General features: G+C 37.8%; 1 protein-coding gene and 1 long non-coding RNA gene across 2 annotated transcripts; one reads left to right on the top strand and one right to left on the bottom strand.

The window, feature by feature from the left end:
- The first annotated feature begins 336 nt into the window (after nt 1–336).
- Nucleotides 337–1,238, top strand: LOC124859845. The gene is made up of 2 exons (XR_007036207.1): nt 337–397; nt 720–1,238. It is a non-coding gene; the product is annotated as an uncharacterized LOC124859845 (long non-coding RNA).
- On the bottom strand, nt 926–4,706 carry si:dkeyp-72g9.4. Its single transcript, XM_047352692.1, has 2 exons — nt 4,503–4,706; nt 926–2,283 (listed from the first exon to the last, which is right to left on the bottom strand). The coding sequence occupies exon 2, from the start codon at nt 2,279–2,281 to the stop codon at nt 1,526–1,528; it is 756 nt and encodes a 251-aa protein (XP_047208648.1). The 5' UTR covers nt 2,282–2,283; nt 4,503–4,706; the 3' UTR covers nt 926–1,525.
- Between the last annotated feature and the right edge of the window lie 11,548 nt (nt 4,707–16,254).

A 16,254-nucleotide genomic window follows, 5' to 3' on the forward strand; every position in this document is an offset into this window, starting at 1 on the left:
TTGATTACCTGCCTTTTGTTTCCCTCTCTGTGCTCTGTGTATATTAGTTGTTCTGTTTGTTTAATTCCTGGCTGGTTCCTTGTTTCTATGTCGTGATGTCTATGCTTCGTTTATGCTACGTTTCTATGCTACATTTCTATGTCTATGCTTTGTTCATGCTTCGTTTATGCTACGCTTTGGATACCTATGCTTCGTTTGGACTATGCTATGCCTTGCTATGAGTACCTGCAGGTTTGCGCAAGTTTTGATCTAGTCCTTGTTTCATCCCTGCAGTGTGTTTTGTTATATATATATATTTATTCAGTCATTTTCTACTGCTTATTCCATAGTGGGTCGCGGGGAAGCTGGTGCCCATCTGCAGCATCTACGGGCGAGAGGCGGGGTACACCCTGGACAGGTATGTATGTATGTGTATATATATATATATATATATATATATATATATATATATAGTAATATATAGCTGGATTGCTTATTCATGTATTTAATAAATGGTACATTACCGCACTCTTGTGGATCAAAATTTAAAATATTTTCTGCTTGTTGATCAAAACAAAAACCCTTTGTAGAATCAAATTTTGTTTTTCAGGTTCTACAATTAATTTCAGACCTTTCTCCATAATGTTAAAGTGTAGAATTTCACTTTGACTCACTGACAGTAAAAGTAGACTCATTGTTGTGGCCCATATTTTCCAATTTCATCTTCTTTTTCCATCTAGGAGCAGCAACGCAACAAACAACCCACGTCTTGCATGCATGCATATGTTAAGCCTGTCTTCCTCTACACTGTTTACCAGCACAGGATCCCATGGCAGTTGCCATAGAAACTCTACTGCTTGGCACCAGGCAAGCCGAGAGCAAGATTCGTTGTTGAGGGGTTTCCACAGGCAAAACCATGCAAAGATGTAGCTGAGAGGAACATCAGTGACTGCTTATCAAAAGACAGGTTTATTTCTTGATTGACAAGTCAGTACACGCTAAGATATAAAACAGGCATCATAGAATGGTCCATGTTCATGTACCTGTAGAATCACCAGCAAGCATCAAGAGTATGAAACATTGATGTACGAAGACAATATTTCTTTTCCTCTGTATGTTTTCAAACATGTATTTCTACATATGTATCAGAATACAACTTGGCCTGAGGCATAATTTGCTTAGAACCCCTTGCTCACCTCGGGGCCTCAAGCGCAAGTAGGAAAATCAACACGTCACAAAATAAAATGCATAATCATCTATGTCAACTGCTACAAAATGATTTATTTCCACTGTTTGTATCAAAGCTGGGGCCATGCTTCAACATGTAAGTCAGTTTTATCCTGTACCTTGTGAATGTCAAAACAATCACTGACAAGTTTTTAATGGTGCACTCTGGGTTCCTGGGTGATGGCCCAAAACTGGTATCACATTCTGCCTTGGCCCTGTATAACTTTGGGCCGGCTCTGCCCAGAATGCCTTGTGTTCGGACAAAAAAATGTTTTGTGTTTATTTTTCAAGAATGTCCCAGTCTCTGTACCCGGACCTCCTACACCTCAGCAATAGCAGGCAGCATACAGGCCCGTAGACGTGCCTCTCTCCAAGCTGACCTACAGTCTGAGATCCACTGGGAGATCAAGGATTGTTGGGTGACTGGATTCAGTCTTTCTCCTTCTGCTCCTTTGTCCACGAGACAGACTCTCCTGGTCTCTGACGTGGGTGAGCTGTGTCTTGGAGAACAACTTGCGGCTGAGGTGTTGGCTTCTGAGAGGATTTCAGTGCAGTTACTTGCGTGCTGGAATGGTAAATCTGTGTTTGAAGTGTGGGGGATGCTGTTTGCTCTCCTGCGAGCTTGGCCCTCCACTATGTCACTTTGTTGCCCTACCATTTTTCCCTCAACAAATGCTTTCCTCACCCGTCCTGACAGGGCTAGGAGGTTTTTCTGATTCCCATAAAGATACTCCAATGGGTCAGAGTTGCAGCACAACAGTTCTCCAGGCAGTTTTTTCTCCTCCATCTGCAGAAAATCAGAACCATGTGACAAAGCACTCCCAATGAGCCTCTGTTGCACAGCCTCCTGCTGACGTGCCTGGTAATTCTGGGAGAAAACATCTCTGGCGGGGAAGGTGGGGCGGGCCAGGTGACAGATGGAGAGAAAGTAGTCCTCCGAATGAACACCCTGGCTGTTGTCAGCAAAATGAAACGTGTTGGCCTCATTTAGGTCCTTCACCATCTCCTCCATGCCCTCCCTGATTGTGGGCAGCATAACTCTTCTCTTGCTCAGCAGTCTGGATCTTGGCCGCATAGCTGGAAGAAGAAGGAGAAATTGTTTCACAGTCAAAACAACCTTTGTTATGCATGCAGGAAGCTTGAATCTCTTGAAGAATTAGTAGGCCGCAGCAATTTTTCAGAAAATCAGCAAATGTATACATCTATTTGGTTCGCAAGACTGAGATGAGACAAAAATAGGTTTTAACTATTGTTTCTTTATTGTGAGAAAAGCAATAATTTTAATTTTAAGCCCAAACAGTGTTTTAAAGAGTCTGTGACCAGTGTAAAATAAGTAGATCCAGGTTTGACAAGTTTTTATGATTTTTATACTTATCACTATTGAAGGTTGTATCAATTTGAAAATAGCATTAAAAAATAATCTTTATGTGTTTTCAAACAATGAAGGTTTTCATAAATCTCTCCTTCTGTTCTGAAAAATGTATTCAGTATAGAACATGGAGGTTCAGGTTTAAAGAGTCTAATACTTAAGCAATAGAAACTTGTTTACAACTGAATTGACAGATTACATTTTTCTTTCTTATTTCAAAGGCACATACTGTAAGGCGGTGAGCCATATCGCTCATGTGAAACAGCATACTGTCTGCGTTTGTTGAATTCCAACACAAGCAGACATTATTCTACTTTATGAGACATCATCAGGTCTGAAAACTGTGACTAAAAATCTGGGTTATTCCATCAAATATTGATTTATGAGCTCTTACTATGCTAAAGCATTAGTATTGTGTTGTCAGAAAATTAAACTGAGTTTGTGTTTGTGTTTCTTCCATATAAATATTCAAAAAGACTTTTTCTAATTGACAGGAATGTTATCAGTAGTTTATTCTATAGAACAAGATGAAATTGTATTTTTACTTAATTTGTTCTCTGGAGCAATATGGAATCAAGCATTAACAAGATCTTAAAGGTCTTGAAGCACTGACTCAAGCGAGTATGATAATTCCTTTAGTCTTTTTCTACCAGTTTTTCCTTTTCCACTCAAATTTCTAATATTATTCTTAAATACAAGTTGTCTGTGAACTGTGACCTTCTTGAGCAAAAATTACCTCTTACCCTCAATGACTGTAAATGTATGTTTTTATATTTGAATATAGATATATATTCTGCAACATTAAGGAAATACAACAACAGGCAACCCACAGTCTTGTTATATCATAGTTCTGATTCCTCTGTTTAATTCCATGTACTTTATTTTAATTTGTACATTTAACTAACTTCCAATGTTATTTGATTATAATTTCCATTAATTTTGGTCAAAGTTACAAAGAGCTAGAGTTATGGGTTAAAAAGTCATACGTGATCCCAGAGCCGCAAGCTGTAGATTGCTGGTTTAGGGTTACCCACTATGTAAAGACCACGACAGAAACTATAATCTAGCCTCGTAACCTATTTCATGATACCATTTTCAAAACGCTAGAATCTTTGGACTTGACCACACGGCATGCATGAGGTTGTCTTCACATCTTCAACAGTCTGGTGTTTCCATCAGACCTGGCCTGAATAATCAACTTGGACACAAATAAAAAGGATAAAGAATTCTAAGTTAAATCTCATCTAGTAGTTTTCTACAAAATATAAAATATTCGGGTCAATTTCATACATTTTTCTTAGATGTATAGATTTATTAAATAAATCAGAATTACCAAATTTGTGTGGAGTTTTTTTTTGGTTTGAGTTTTACCTCTCCTTCTTCCCCCTCATCAGACTAATGGGTTTTTCCAGTGACATAATCTAAAAGTTGCTCACATGATCCATAACAGCCTGTGTTTCAAAACAGCCATCTCCTGACGGCATCAATCAAGGCAAATAAACAAGCCTCCCTTTCTCCCTCTCTTGCTTCCATCTCCCTCATTTTTAGGCATCATGCCCCTGCTTACTCTGGAGCCGCAGTCCAAACACAACTGATCCTACTGGATAAACGGATAACTATTTTAAAACCTCATCTCAGTCATGTCAAGTCACAGAATGTGTCAGGCTGTATTTTGCTTTCAACCTCAAGTGAAGCTCACAACATATTTTTGTCTTAACTGTCTTGGCCAAAAATAGAGAAGCGCCTCAACCCAATAAAACACCGGCCTCTCCCAGTTTCTTCCAAGGTGTAACCAGGGCTAAATTAAGTCCCTCCTTTGATACACAACGTCTAAAAATGGCTTCACGCTCGGAGCTCGAGGCAGAAAATAGTGCCTTTTTAGCTTATGCATTTGCAGTTTTAATGCAAGCTTTGCCTTCGCACTCACCTGCACACAGACAGCAGCTGTTGGTGTCCCTTTAATCGTTTCTTTTTGCTGCAGTTGTAAGCTAATCAGTCAGTTTTGGTCTTTTTTTAAGCTCCTGTGCTTAAATCCAACAATGCATCTCTGAAGCATCAGCTGTCTCTGAGCAGAGGCAGAGGCTGAATGGAGATTTATCTCCACCACACATCCCTCCTCCTCCTCTCTTTACTCCCCCTCTCTCCATAGCTTACTTTTGGTTTGCCCTCCTTCCCTGCTACTAAAAATAGGCACACCGTCCATTTCCTCAGCTCCGGCACTCACTCTGACTGTAATGATGGAGGGAAGTATAAGAGGGAGGCAGGGAAAAAGATGGAAGATGAAGGAAGAGACACAGAACAACATAAGGGGATAAACTAAAGAGGACAAACAAATATGGAAAAGAATATTTCAAGGTTCTTTTTCAGCAAACATATTAATCTAATTAATGAGATTTATTGTGCATATAAATGGATAAAACTAGTAAACACCTAACCTTCATGTGTATAGCTTGGAATCCTCGAAATGATGAGCTGAAGTGCATGTGAAAGCTTTACTCATGTGACATATATTGAAAGTCACATGAGTCCCCCATTCCTTTTCAGACACACATTTTTAGCCCTTTAATACTGCTGTAAGCCTATGTGTAACTTCACATGGAGCTAAAGTGGCTTGCAGAAGTTTACATCTTAAATTTACAGCTACAAACGTCACTGTATTTATTAAGTATTATGTGATGGACAAAAACAAGAAGTGGTGTTTTCAAAAATGTTTTCAAACACAAAGCGTAAAAGAGTTGGGTCCATATGTATTCAGCCCCTTTCACTCTGATACACTGAAATGAAATCCAAGGCAAATAAATGTCTTCAGAAGACACCTATTTGGTTGAGTCAACTTGTGTGTAATTTAAACCCAGAAATATCCTTGAAGAAAACCTGTTAGAGGAAGCAAAAGGCTATAGACCGGGGCAGAGGCTTATCTTCCGCCAGTACAACCTTAAACACACAGAGCTTCAATGGAAAAGTTCAGATCAAAGCATATTCATCTGTTAGGATGGTTCTGTCAAAGTCCAGACTTGAACCCAGTTGCAAATTTCTGGAAAGAGTTTAAAATTGTGGTTTACAGATGCATTCTATCCAATCTGAGTTTGAGCTATTTTAAATATACCTTAAATGACTTTCAGCTGGATTTGTAAATGATTTTACTACAAGATATTGACAGGGGACTCAATACATATGCTTAACACACTTTTACTACTACTTTTGGCAGTGTATGAAACCCACATCAAACATACCTCAACAGAAAGACTGGTTTCCTTTTAGTAACCTTCTAAAGCTTTTTGCTTGATCTGATATTGTTTTCAAACACCTTACAGATACAAATTTCCCTGTTTGTGCAATTTGACGCATAACATTGCTGCACCTACATTCAGAGCAGTTTTTCCTTGGGCCTAGGAAAAGGATGTTTATGGAAGAAGGAGGTGATGCTGCATGTCCAGTTGCTGAGGAGGCAGCCAGCTAACGGAGATTAACAAGAGTTTAGCTTATTGTTAAAGAGACGCAGTCTATAAGTGGTACCTAGCAAGCCCTACAAAGATTTGGCTCAAAGTAGCTGACTACAAAGGCATGTCACCACACTTTTCACATGAAATCCTAACAAAACATCATGAAGTCTGAAAGTGCAATGGATGAATGTCTTCTAACTTTTGAGGTCGACTAGGACACAAATTAAGACTCAGAAAACCTTCTAGGCATTTATTAATTTGAAGGAACTATAATTAAATAAAGGAAAAAATATATTTTAGTTTGTGGACACACAAACAAAAAAACCTTGTGTTTAAAAATAGGAAAGCCCTCTCGGTCAGGAGATAGAGGCATGATCATCATAATGAACCTGCAAACAGTATTAAGAAAGCATTAGCTTGTATTCTACATGCCCTTATGTATATATACGGTACTGACCAAAAGTTTGGACACACCTTCTCATTCGAAGAGTTTTCTTTATTTTCATGACTATGAATATTGTAGCTTCACACTGAAGGCATCAAAACTATGAATTAACACATGTGGAATTATATACTGAACAAAAAAGTGTGAAACAACTGAAACTAGAAAAATTAGCATTTCCTGCGAAAATGCAGTGTGAATGCTGTAAGCTGAATTTTTTAGCTGAAAGCTGGCAGAAAGAAGCTGAAATTCACTGCAGAAAATCTGCTGAAATCTGATAAATTAGTAGAAATAGCAGAAAAAGCAAAGAAAAACTGTCATCTGATCTGTTTGAGCAGGAAGACTATTAGCTATAAAACAGCTTAACAATGTAAAGTTACCTCAAAACTACTTGTTGAAAGAGTTGTTGAAATGCAAGGACTGACAAAAACTTTAAAAAAGCAGGAAAGAGCTGCCCATAGATGAGCTGAAAAAGCATAGACTGAAGCAAAAATATAGCCTAAGAAGTTGAAGTCAGAGCTAAAATACATAAAAAAAATAGGTTAGTTCAGAAAAAATGAACTAACAACAAATACGCTGAAGAAACACAAAAACAAACAAGAAATTGCCAAAAAAACGCAAAAGTGTTCTTCAGCTAAGGGAGAAGAGAGAAGAAAGAGAAGCTAAAATGATAACATTAGCATATTGGCTATCACTAGCATGAAGGCTGATATTAATTTAACCCATCTACCATGCAAAAAGCAATATATAATGAGCTAAATTTATAATGCTTACTACAGCGTATATTCAAAAGTCTATGAAATTGCCGTTTAAAACTATTCACTCTTCAGCATTCACACAATAATAATATTAATAAACTAGAAAAGTTCAGAAGAAATTTAGACGGGGCCTGCCTCTTGGCGCGTGCTTCTTGGACCAGAGCCAAATGTTGTGGGGCTGAGGTACAGAACCAAAGCAACAGAATGGTGTGCATCATGATTGAGGGTAGAAGGTTAAGATGTCTATCTAGACCTGTTCTTGTTTCACCAGTAATCATGCATCCTTGCATTGCTTTGGCAGTCGCCAATAAATAAAGAGTCCAGTTTAGAGATGTGTAGTAATAGGTGCCACCAGGCAATGGCATGGGAGTCAAGCCACTCACTGTTCTCCCTTCATTACTGTGGCAGGCCCCAACTAAGGAATGTTGAAACTTTTATTTTGTAAATATCAGGGAGTTTATTTTGAAAGGATAAAGTAGAACCATTTCCATCACAGAGTCCCAGCAATAGTGTTAAGACCAATGCTGCAATTATTGCTGTGTGAAATATGAAGGCGTTTATTACTGTATCCACCTCCTGCACAACACAACTGATGGTCCCAACCCCATTTATAAGGCTTGGGCACACCTGTGAAGTGAAAACCATTTCAGATGACTACCTCTTGAAGCTCATCAACAGAATGCCAAGAGTGTGCAAAGCAGTAATCAAAGCAAAAGGTGGCTACTTTGAAGAAGCTAGAATATAAGACATATTTTCATTTGTTTCATACTTTTTTGTTCAGTATATAATTCCACATGTGTTAATTCATAGTTTTGATGTCTTCAGTGTGAAGCTACAATAATCAGTCATGAAAATAAAGAAAACTATTTGAATGAGAAGGTGTGTCCAAACTTTTGGTGTGTACTGTATATATATATATATATATATATGTATTTCTTTTTTATTTTATTTTATTTTTCATTTTTCTTGATCCTATTTTGATTGAAATTGAATTTGGAGGCTAGTTTCTCCAACTATGGTGGTGTAAGACGTTTTGAGGGGGTGTACGAATAAATGTGATCTGCTAGTTGGCTTGTTTTTCCATGAAGAAGATCACAAGGGGCCTCTGACCACATCAAAAGTCAGTCTTGGGTTTGCAAACTTGATCAAATATGATTCCTGACCGCTGGGAGATAATTAAAATTCCCCATTCGCAGATTTTACAACTAGCTTTTGTTGGGAATTTAACACCATTAGTGGTAATCACATTTAAAGGTAATCTAACTCACACATGTGGTCTAAATGTTTCTTTAAATTTTATGGCTAGGTTAAAGCCTTGTTGGTTGTTTTCATGGCTCTTTAGATAAAACTAGATGTTTTTGTTTTTTGCTGACCTCAAGGCACATCTGGGTGCAGTTAAAGATAACAAAACAGATAAATAAATACGTAAACAATGCAAATGTTATTCTTGCAATCTTGGGCATAAGAAAAAAAACACACCTTAACTGACTCAATATGTCACCCAAGTCCTTTCAGGGCCATGGTAATTTTCCACTTTTAAAGTCGCTGCACTAGCTGAAAATCAGATCTAGGTTTGATTTTAAAACGTCCTACATGGCCCGGCTCATACCTTTACCCATTAATTGAAAGTCATTAAATCAAAACCTTTTAGTGATCTCCCCACAACCAGCTCAGGAGTGGAGGCCAATCTTTCCAAACTGTTGCACACAAACTGTGGAATGTACTAACTATCCTTCTACAGAGTCTGATATGCATTTATGATTGTATTTGTGTTTTGCTTTCTGTACTATACATTGCTGTTAATTTTTTTGGATTAGCCTTCTTGTGAAGTACTTTGTGACATTTGTTTGTTAAAAACGTGCAAAAAAAATAAACTTTTACTTACGTACTTACGCTTTGAGTGCCCCTCTGGCAGGTTTATCTTCATCCAAAGTCAATTTTTTCCCTTATTGGTTTCCTCATGGTTACAAGTTACTTAGGAAGTAACTTGTAGCCACTTGTTACTACTTACTAAAAAGCTCTTAAAAATATGTATTTTTAACAATATCACCAGACCACAAAGACTACAGCATTTTTCTTATGTTACTAAACTATAAAAAAACAATTTATTTTCAGGCTTTTTACACATCCTCTCCAACAGATTTGTCAGCATCTATTGCTGAGAAAACGTTTGAAAACACATTTTGCAGTCACATTTCTTCCATAAATGTTACAAACATTCTCAGTGAAAAAAACAACAGCATACTCCCATATATGGGCTAAAGGCTTCAATTACAAAAATAGTGTTTAGTGGGTGGGTGTTGGTGTGTCTGTACAGGGCAAAGTGACCCAAGATGATATAGATGAGTCTGCGGTTTTTGCATCCATTCCATAAACAGACTCCTGGCTTTTTATGGCTCTCTAATTGAGAGCTCACAACAGCATTCCCCCCCAACCCAAAAGACACACACACACTTACACATGCACACACGAGCACATGGCTTGTTTTAGATAGCAGACAGACTCCGAGGCACCACGCTGAGGGCTCCCATCGATGTGAATCGGCTGAGGACAAACAACATCTTCAACATCAGCCTGACCTTAGTTCTCCATTACTCTTCAGGAGGGAAAATGTATAGAAAAATAAATCAAATTTGGGACTGTTTTAAACTGACGTTTTCTATGTATTTATAAGATTGTGCTTTGAGGGAAATAGATGTCTGATCAATGATTGATTGAGGTAGACTTACACTAATCATTTGCTGAAGCACCTTTTGATAAAATTTTAATGTTCGGTCATTTTTTGGTAGAAATGTATTACCATAACACTTGACTTGGTAAACGTTGCCATCTCTGCATAGCAACAGTTCTCAGAATCTATCCAAATCTATCAATTGTGAGGACATCATCTGTCCAAAATCAAACTTAAGCAGAATCTACCAATTTTAAACTTTATTTTTTATTTTTTCATGATTTTTGTCACATGCTTAAATTCAAAGTAATGCTAAAAATAGTCACTCTTCATCTTCTGCTTCCTAGCAAAACACCTGAAAGTTTTTTGGTAAAAACTGATTGGTTTCTGACTAACTTTTATAATTAACCTCTGAGCATAATGCTGCCAGCACCGTGTTTCACTGTGGGCATGTTGTGAGCAGGATTGTTTTCTGCCAAATTTACCTTTGAAAATAGTGTCTCAAAACCTGAGTTTTATCATACTGTAAAACACTTTCTCCAATAAAGTGTTAGATTTTAGCCAGGCCAGAATGCATTACATTATAGTGCAAACATGTTGAGTCTAAAAGAGAATGTTGTGACATGTAGAAATTAGTACTTGACCAACATTTCTCCATCTTCACTTTTTTGTCACTATATGATATTAAACCAAACTAAGCTCATTTTATATGATATATATGATAGATAGATAGATAGATAGATAGATAGATAGATAGATAGATAGATAGATAGATAGATAGATAGATAGATAGATAGATAGATAGATAGATAGATAGATAGATAGATAGATAGATAGATAGATAGATAGATAGATAGATAGATAGATAGATAGATAGATAGATAGATAGATAGATAGATAGATAGATTAGATTCAGAAATGTACATACATATCATTTCTTGTTGGTGGAATTGCCTTTTAAACTGTAATCCATTTAACTCTATTAGATTATTGTTGCAAAAGCACTCAAAATGCTTCCGGTCTTAACACAGCTGCGATGCTTTTTGATGCATATTCTAAACATATCAAGGATCGTATTGCAAGCACTTCACACAGAAGTTTGTGATTTTACAATATTAAGCAGCATGTGAAATACTCTGATAATGGACCAGAATGCACAGAACATGATGTGGCAGTTTCATTTTAAAGCCCTGTTTGTCACAGGCTGGGATTTTGTTTTGTGTTTTTTGCCTGCTGCTTACTCTGCTTTACCATTAGATGCCTCCAATGCTGCCGGTGCCAGAGAGCAACAGGTGCAACCTGTTATCCCCTCATCAGAAGGAGCTTAAAGAGGCTGGGCAGTCAGCACTCCAGTGCCTGAGTGTTTTGCCAATGTGGTAACTCCTTGCTGGCCAAACTACTGACTTTCTACTTTCCCTGAAAGTGTAGTTCTCTGATCTCTCGTTGTGTTCCTTCCCAGGTTATTTCCAAGCCCTGACTCAGTTCCTGTGAACCTACCAGACCAAGTACTAGAAACCTAAAAGATTCTCCTGATCAAGCTCCAGCTGGCTGCCCCAGGTTCACAATCCTTGGACCAGCTTCTAGCAAAGATTCTCCTGATCAAGCTCCAGCTGGCTGCCCCAGGTTCACAATCCTTGGACCAGCTTCTAGCAAATCCTGCCCACCCTCCAACAAACCTCACTTGCACCGGCATCATCTAAATGATGCCGAAAGATTTAGGCTACTTTTATGCAGAGGCCACGATACATACTTTTGAAATAGATGATATAGTAATCAAAAATGAAATGTCATATTTGTCTGAATTATGTTCTTTATGTTTTTCAATAAGAAAAAATAGTTGTAAGTTTTGACAGAATTCAGTCTGTTCTGTTGCTAAGCAGAAAAAGGATTGGTAGGCCCCTCTGGAATTTTATAACAGACCTTAAAATAAAAAGGTCTTAAGGAGATCTCTCACGTATGGCAAAAACAACCAATCATATCATTTCTGTGGTTGGCTTTGCAATGATAATGCTTATCACAAGTTCTGCCTACTGTAGGGATCACCAATCAAAGCACAAAGCTTTCATTTTGTGATGTGATATATTTGGGTTCTGAAGAGATCTCGGCAGGTGAAATCCTATTTTTTGGATCTAAAAAGTGGGCGGCATTGTGTTGACACGTGTTAAAACTGTTGACAAATCCTAGGTATGAATCATGGCCTGGGGTCTTTGCGCATGGATTATGCATGTTCTCCCTGTGGGTCTCTCTGGGTACTCTGGATGCCTTCCACAGTCCAAAAACATAACTGGTTGGTCTAAATTACCCTACCCTACCCTATAACATCTAGAAGTTGCTGCTGGTCTGCTTATGAGCTTGTTGTGTAGTTGGTTTGGTGTGTTTTCTTATTCGTGTTTATTATAACTTAGAACTACAATATCTTGAAGATGATGATTTGCTGAAGGGTAATGGAGTTACCACAAAATGTAAATCTTAGTGTTTTTTTGAAGTAATGTTTTCCCTTTAATTTTTTTGAAAAGGGTTTTGATTAGGATAATTTCAGAGCATTGGTCACTGAACCATAGTTTTTTATTCCTTTAATCCCCACTTTTCTCATACCTAATTTATATCAACTACAGGTCCTTCTCAAAATATTAGCATATTGTGATAAAGTTCATTATTTTCCATAATGTCATGATAAAAATTTAACATTCATATATTTTAGATTCATTGCACACTAACTGAAATATTTCAGGTCTTTTATTGTCTTAATACGGATGATTTTGGCATACAGCTCATGAAAACCCAAAATTCCTACCTCACAAAATTAGCATATTTCATCCGACCAATAAAAGAAAAGTGTTTTTAATACAAAAAACGTCAACCTTCAAATAATCATGTACAGTTATGCACTCAATACTTGGTCGGGAATCCTTTGGCAGAAATGACTGCTTCAATGCGGCGTGGCATGGAGGCAATCAGCCTGTGGCACTGCTGAGGTCTTATGGAGGCCCAGGATGCTTCGATAGCGGCCTTTAGCTCATCCAGAGTGTTGGGTCTTGAGTCTCTCAACGTTCTCTTCACAATATCCCACAGATTCTCTATGGGGTTCAGGTCAGGAGAGTTGGCAGGCCAATTGAGCACAGTGATACCATGGTCAGTAAACCATTTACCAGTGGTTTTGGCACTGTGAGCAGGTGCCAGGTCGTGCTGAAAAATGAAATCTTCATCTCCATAAAGCTTTTCAGCAGATGGAAGCATGAAGTGCTCCAAAATCTCCTGATAGCTAGCTGCATTGACCCTGCCCTTGATAAAACACAGTGGACCAACACCAGCAGCTGACACGGCACCCCAGACCATCACTGACTGTGGGTACTTGACACTGGACTTCTGGCATTTTGGCATTTCCTTCTCCCCAGTCTTCCTCCAGACTCTGGCACCTTGATTTCCGAATGACATGCAGAATTTGCTTTCATCCGAAAAAAGTACTTTGGACCACTGAGCAACAGTCCAGTGCTGCTTCTCTGTAGCCCAGGTCAGGCGCTTCTGCCGCTGTTTCTGGTTCAAAAGTGGCTTGACCTGGGGAATGCGGCACCTGTAGCCCATTTCCTGCACACGCCTGTGCACAGTGGCTCTGGATGTTTCTACTCCAGACTCAGTCCACTGCTTCCGCAGGTCCCCCAAGGTCTGGAATCGGCCCTTCTCCACAATCTTCCTCAGGGTCCGGTCACCTCTTTTCGTTGTGCAGCGTTTTCTGCCACACTTTTTCCTTCCCACAGACTTCCCACTGAGGTGCCTTGATACAGCACTCTGGGAACAGCCTATTCGTTCAGAAATTTCTTTCTGTGTCTTACCCTCTTGCTTGAGGGTGTCAATAGTGGCCTTCTGGACAGCAGTCAGGTCGGCAGTCTTACCCATGATTGGGGTTTTGAGTGATGAACCAGGCTGGGAGTTTTAAAGGCCTCAGGAATCTTTTGCAGGTGTTTAGAGTTAACTCGTTGATTCAGATGATTAGGTTCATAGCTTGTTTAGAGACCCTTTTAATGATATGCTGATTTTGTGAGATAGGAATTTTGGGTTTTCATGAGCTGTATGCCAAAATCATCCGTATTAAGACAATAAAAGACCTGAAATATTTCAGTTAGTGTGCAATGAATCTAAAATATATGAATGTTAAATTTTCATCATGACATTATGGAAAATAATGAACTTTATCACAATATGCTAATATTTTGAGAAGGACCTGTATATATGCTATATTTAAATGAAAAATATCTACTTAGTTTAGCATTTGCTTAACAGGAAATATGTTTATCTATATAATTCTAAATAAATAAATTCAGACAGTAAGGTGTTTGAACCCCATCACAAAGGCATTTGAATGCTTAAAAAGTGACAAAATCATCCAGTGGGGTTTTCCAAACTGTGTAAAGTTGTAGTGAACTTAAAGGGTTTAAACTTCTGAAGTTAAAGAAAGTAAAGTTTTGTCTTAAAGCAAATTAAAATAATTGCTTGAACTCTTGACTGACTTAAAACTGAAAATATTTACGCTCATATAGTGTATGTAACCGTGTATGTAAACATCTGGTTTCAAATGTATTCTGAATTAAAGTCTTTTAAAGTATTTATTGTTGTCTCTGATTTTTTATCATAGAATCCTGCCAGTTTAACAATGCTGTGCATGCTTTTGAGATCCATTGTAGGTTTTGCATCTCTCCTCTGTTTGAAATCCTGTCCTCTTCTAGTTAGACATTTGTGGTTGATAAAAGCTTCAGTGTATGTTCCAGGTGAAAAGAAATGAACATCTTAAAGCAAAGGATGGATAAATAGAAAGTACCCTGATTCCCAAACCCTTTTATTGATTTTTATCACTCAGTTCCCAGCTGCCAGAGAGATTCTGAGAAATGATCAGTTATCCCCTGGAGGCCAGAGAAGGATGTTTCCTCGAAAAGACGGGCACTTGCAAGAACAGTTTGTTTTGAAAAAAATTTAATTATAAGGGTGGGAACAGACAACAAGACCTTTGGTGTTCCGGTTAAACCAGTCTGCCTACATAAATGCCGGTTTAAGTCTTTTATAACCAATTCCAATTAGATCTATAATATGGCACTAATTAAAGGGTAACTGCATGATGTCATATTATAGATGTTGGTATTAAATTCATTAATTGGACTGGAAACTGAGCTTCTGTGCATCAGATTTTAAGTGACTAAGATCATAGGACACATGACTGGGGCATGAGTCACTGAATGTATTAGGAAACTTAACCTTGATTTGTAGCAAAATCCCAACATAAAGTCTGTTAAAGGTCTGATCATCAAACATGTTGACTGCTATATCATGTTGTGTAGAAGATTTAAATATTATACAGGTCCTTCTCAAAATATTAGCATATTGTGATAAAGTTCATTATTTTCCATAATGTCATGATGAAAATTTAACATTCATATATTTTAGATTCATTGCACACTAACTGAAATATTTCAGGTCTTTTATTGTCTTAATACGGATGATTTTGGCATACAGCTCATGAAAACCCAAAATTCCTATCTCACAAAATTAGCATATTTCATGGAAAATAATGAACTTTATCACAATATGCTAATATTTTGAGATGGACCTGTACTTCTGCAAAGGAAATGTTTATGGAAAAACAATGCCTTGCATAAGGATTTATTTCTACGTTCCACAAAGCTGCTGGTTGCACAGGCTTCTTTTAAACAAAAAACTATGGTTGAAAGAACCCTATAAGATGTCTTATTTGCAACTTGGCACAATCCATAAAGGGACCCAGCACCCATGTGGAGGAAGGGGCTCTGGTCAAATGAGATAAACAATTTACATATTTGACCTTAATGCAAAATGCTGTAAGTGGTGGAATACTAACACAACATTTTGCTCATCCATGGGGAACACACTATTTCCACTGAAAAACATGGTGGCGACAGCATCATGCTATGCTTCAGAAGGCCCATGGAAACTGGTCATGGAAGATGAATACATTTAAATACAGAACAATCCTTGAGGAGAAAGGAAGAAACTAGAATGAGTAGGATCAAAGCAAATCCATGTGTTAGAATGGACTAGTCAAAGTCCAGACCTAAATCTGTGAGATCTAAAAATTGATGGTCCACTCTAATTGAAGCTATTTTGCAAAGATAATTTCTGTGTCTCAATTTTCAGAGACGGTAGACACATGGCAAAAGTTTTGCATGTTATTGAATTGACTCCGGCAAGCTCAATGCAAATGCAGTATTTTTCTTCCACTTCACAGCTGTGCAATACTTTTTGTTGGTCTATTTTATACAATTCCATCAAAATACATTGAACTTTAGGGTTGTAATAAGACAATATAGGAAAAGGCTTAAAAGGCAAAAAACTAGAAAGAC

This window comes from Girardinichthys multiradiatus, chromosome 23, assembly GCF_021462225.1.
Source record: "Girardinichthys multiradiatus isolate DD_20200921_A chromosome 23, DD_fGirMul_XY1, whole genome shotgun sequence".
In the NCBI taxonomy this organism is placed as follows: domain Eukaryota; kingdom Metazoa; phylum Chordata; class Actinopteri; order Cyprinodontiformes; family Goodeidae; genus Girardinichthys; species Girardinichthys multiradiatus.